The 2,769-nt window shown below is 32.6% G+C and overlaps 1 protein-coding gene across 1 annotated transcript in view; it reads right to left on the bottom strand.

Annotated features, from left to right (window-relative positions):
• Positions 1–2,057: 2,057 nt before the first annotated feature.
• Positions 2,058–2,769, bottom strand: part of Cbr-cand-1 — a gene marked incomplete at both ends in the record, with an annotated part of 6,200 nt that continues 5,488 nt past the window's right edge. The window contains 2 exons of the mRNA XM_045238318.1: positions 2,058–2,129; positions 2,631–2,764. Coding sequence (XP_045091198.1) covers positions 2,058–2,129; positions 2,631–2,764 — 206 coding nt within the window. The remainder of the gene's footprint in view (positions 2,130–2,630; positions 2,765–2,769) is intronic.

The raw sequence follows: 2,769 nt of genomic DNA on the forward strand, positions 1-2,769 counted from the left end.
ACGTAGATGACGCCCGCTGCCGTGGCCTAGGTTTCTCACTGAAAATCCTTGTCCCCCGGCGGCACCTTTTTTTGAATTTTCTTCCTTTTCAACGCCGTTTTTCGGAGATTTCGGATTTTTTTTGAATTTTTTCGCAATAATATTTGAAAAATAGATAAATTTTAACACATTTTAATGCAATAAAAACTTTTGGTCGGAGTCCCCCTTTAAAAAAAACTCCTGGAAATTCAAAAAAGAAAAATGAATTGAACTTCCCGCGTTTCTGGAATTTTAGGTTTTGTTTAAATTCCAGAAATTTGAATACTGGACCATTCTTTGAATGTTAAAGGTTTCTTCTCGAAATTCTAAAAAAATCGAATTTTGAGAAATTTAGGATTTCCGAATTTTCAGATGCTCTGAAGTGAAAATTTTTCAAATATTCTGGAAAACTCTGATTTTTGAAATTCGGGATTTTTCCAATTTTTATCTGCTGAAAATTTCCAGATTATCGGAATTTCAAAATTTTTTTTAAAAAATTCTAAAAATTCCAAAATACAAATTTTTTGCGGAATTTTTTGAATTCCATTTTCAAATTTTTCCATTTTTATAATTTCAAAAAAAAAAACTGAAATTTCCAGATTAAAATTTTCAGAACTTTCCACTATGGATTTCAAAATCCTGCACATCTAACTTTCACTACAGTATTCTTCAACACAATTCCGAAAATTTTGTTCCAAAAACACAAAAAAAAATTTTGGAGGCAGTAAATAACAAAAAATTGAGTGTGTAGGAAACACACACACACACACACACAAAATATCGACCAAAAATTGGCCCCAATTCCATCTCTCTATCTTCTATTAGAAGGCGTGCCTTCTCCGCGTCTCCTCAACTTCCATTCTCTCTCGTTTCCCCTCTATCTCTCTTTTGATAGTATAACTGTTGTACTGTGTCTTATATTGTATTTGTACATTATCATCATACAGTCACTTATAGGAGAAGAAGATGAAGACTATATTGTGGCCTAATCACGTTTTCTGATCTCTTATCTCTCAAAGTGTCAGAAACATGTTCAAAAAATGACCAAAAATAGGTCAAAATAGGTCAAATTTTGGGAGATTTTTTGAGATTTTTTAGACTAGAAAATCTTGAGAAATTGGGGGAAAAAATTTCAGAAAATGTTTAAAAAAGGCCTAAATGGGTCAAAATATTGGGGTTTTTGGGTGTTTTTGAGACTAAAGAACTCAAGAAAATTAGGTCAAGAAGGTTTTTCAGTCTAGAAATTCTAAAAAATTTGGTCAAAAAATGAAGAAAAAAGTGAAATTTTAAGTTTGAATTCAGGAGTTTTTCGGGCTAGAATAGCCTCTAAATAGGTTTAAAATGGGTCAAAATTTGGGGAATTAGACTAAAAAATTATCTGAAATTAAGTCAAAAATCAATGTAAAAAGCCAGAAAATGTTCAAAAAAAGGCCAAAATAAGTCTTGAAATTAGAGGTTTCAGCCTCATTTTAAGATGTTTTCGGCTAGAAAATCATCAAAAATTAGGTCTAAAATGAGTGTAATAAGTGAAATTTTGAGTGAAAAAGTAAACAAAAATTATGAATACTTTTTTCCGGGGTCAATGTGCAAAAACGTGATAAAAAAGGGGTGTGACTCTGACCTAGACTACACCTAATGTCGAAAATGTGTGTTCAAAACCGTAGAATCAGAAATTTTCGGACTGAAATTTTCAAAATTTTTGAAATTTCAATTTTCGAAATTCTAAAATTAATAAACGTGTGAAAAAGTCTCAAAACAAGAGGATTATAAGATTAAATACCAGAGAATTGATTCATGAATCGTGTGTCGGATAAAACTCTTTTTGAATTATATAAATTGGAGGAAATTGGGGGGACAGGCTTGGGAGAGAGAAGAATAAATAATAATGACTTGTTTTTCAGGGGAGGAACGGGGAGGGAGATAGAAATTTACACTTTTTTGAGAGAAATGGGTAGGGAAAGAGATACTGAAACTAGGTATAATTACAGAACATCGTATTTAAGGGGGGTTTCAAAGATGAAAAAGGAAAGAAGAGCAAATCAGATAGTTTCCATTGGGGTATCGTAGACGACGGCACGTTGAGACTCTCGGAGGACGTCTTCCGAGAGGGACTGAAAGAAAAATAGTTGTTAAAAATGAGCAATTTTTAGATACATAAAATAGGAATTTTTGGTAATAAGGGGCCTAAAAATGGCCTCAAGGTTAGAATTCAAAGTACCGTATTTCCACTAATAGAAGCCTACCCAAGCCGTCCACTTGGAGCTCAAATATCTCGGTTCCTGTGAAAGATATCAAAAACCTACCAACCGATAAAATGTTATTCATAATATCACCATAATTTTATCAGTTGACGAATGATTTTTCATATCTTTCACAGGAATCGAGAAAATTGAGCTCAAAGTTGCCGGTCTGAGTAGGCTCCAACTAGAGGAAATGCGGTAAAAAATCTAATATTTTGGAGAACCCAATATTAAAAAAGTCCCAAAATTTGTTTATGCTCATTTTTGAAGAATTTTAGAATATGATTACTGTATTTTAGGAAGAAAAACTGAGCAATCTTGACTTTGAACAATATTTACATTTTTTCGAATATGACAAAATTTCAAATTTACCTCCAACTCCTTGTTGTGCTTAATAGTATTGTAGAGATCCAAGTACTGTGGATGTCTCTCCAATTCCGGCAATTTTGTCTTCAACATGTACACAACGCGAATCACAGCCTTCTTCAGCTCTTCCAGCTTCTCAACTTCT

Source organism: Caenorhabditis briggsae, assembly GCF_000004555.2.
Source record: "Caenorhabditis briggsae complete genome, chrV, whole genome shotgun sequence".
Taxonomy (NCBI): domain Eukaryota; kingdom Metazoa; phylum Nematoda; class Chromadorea; order Rhabditida; family Rhabditidae; genus Caenorhabditis; species Caenorhabditis briggsae.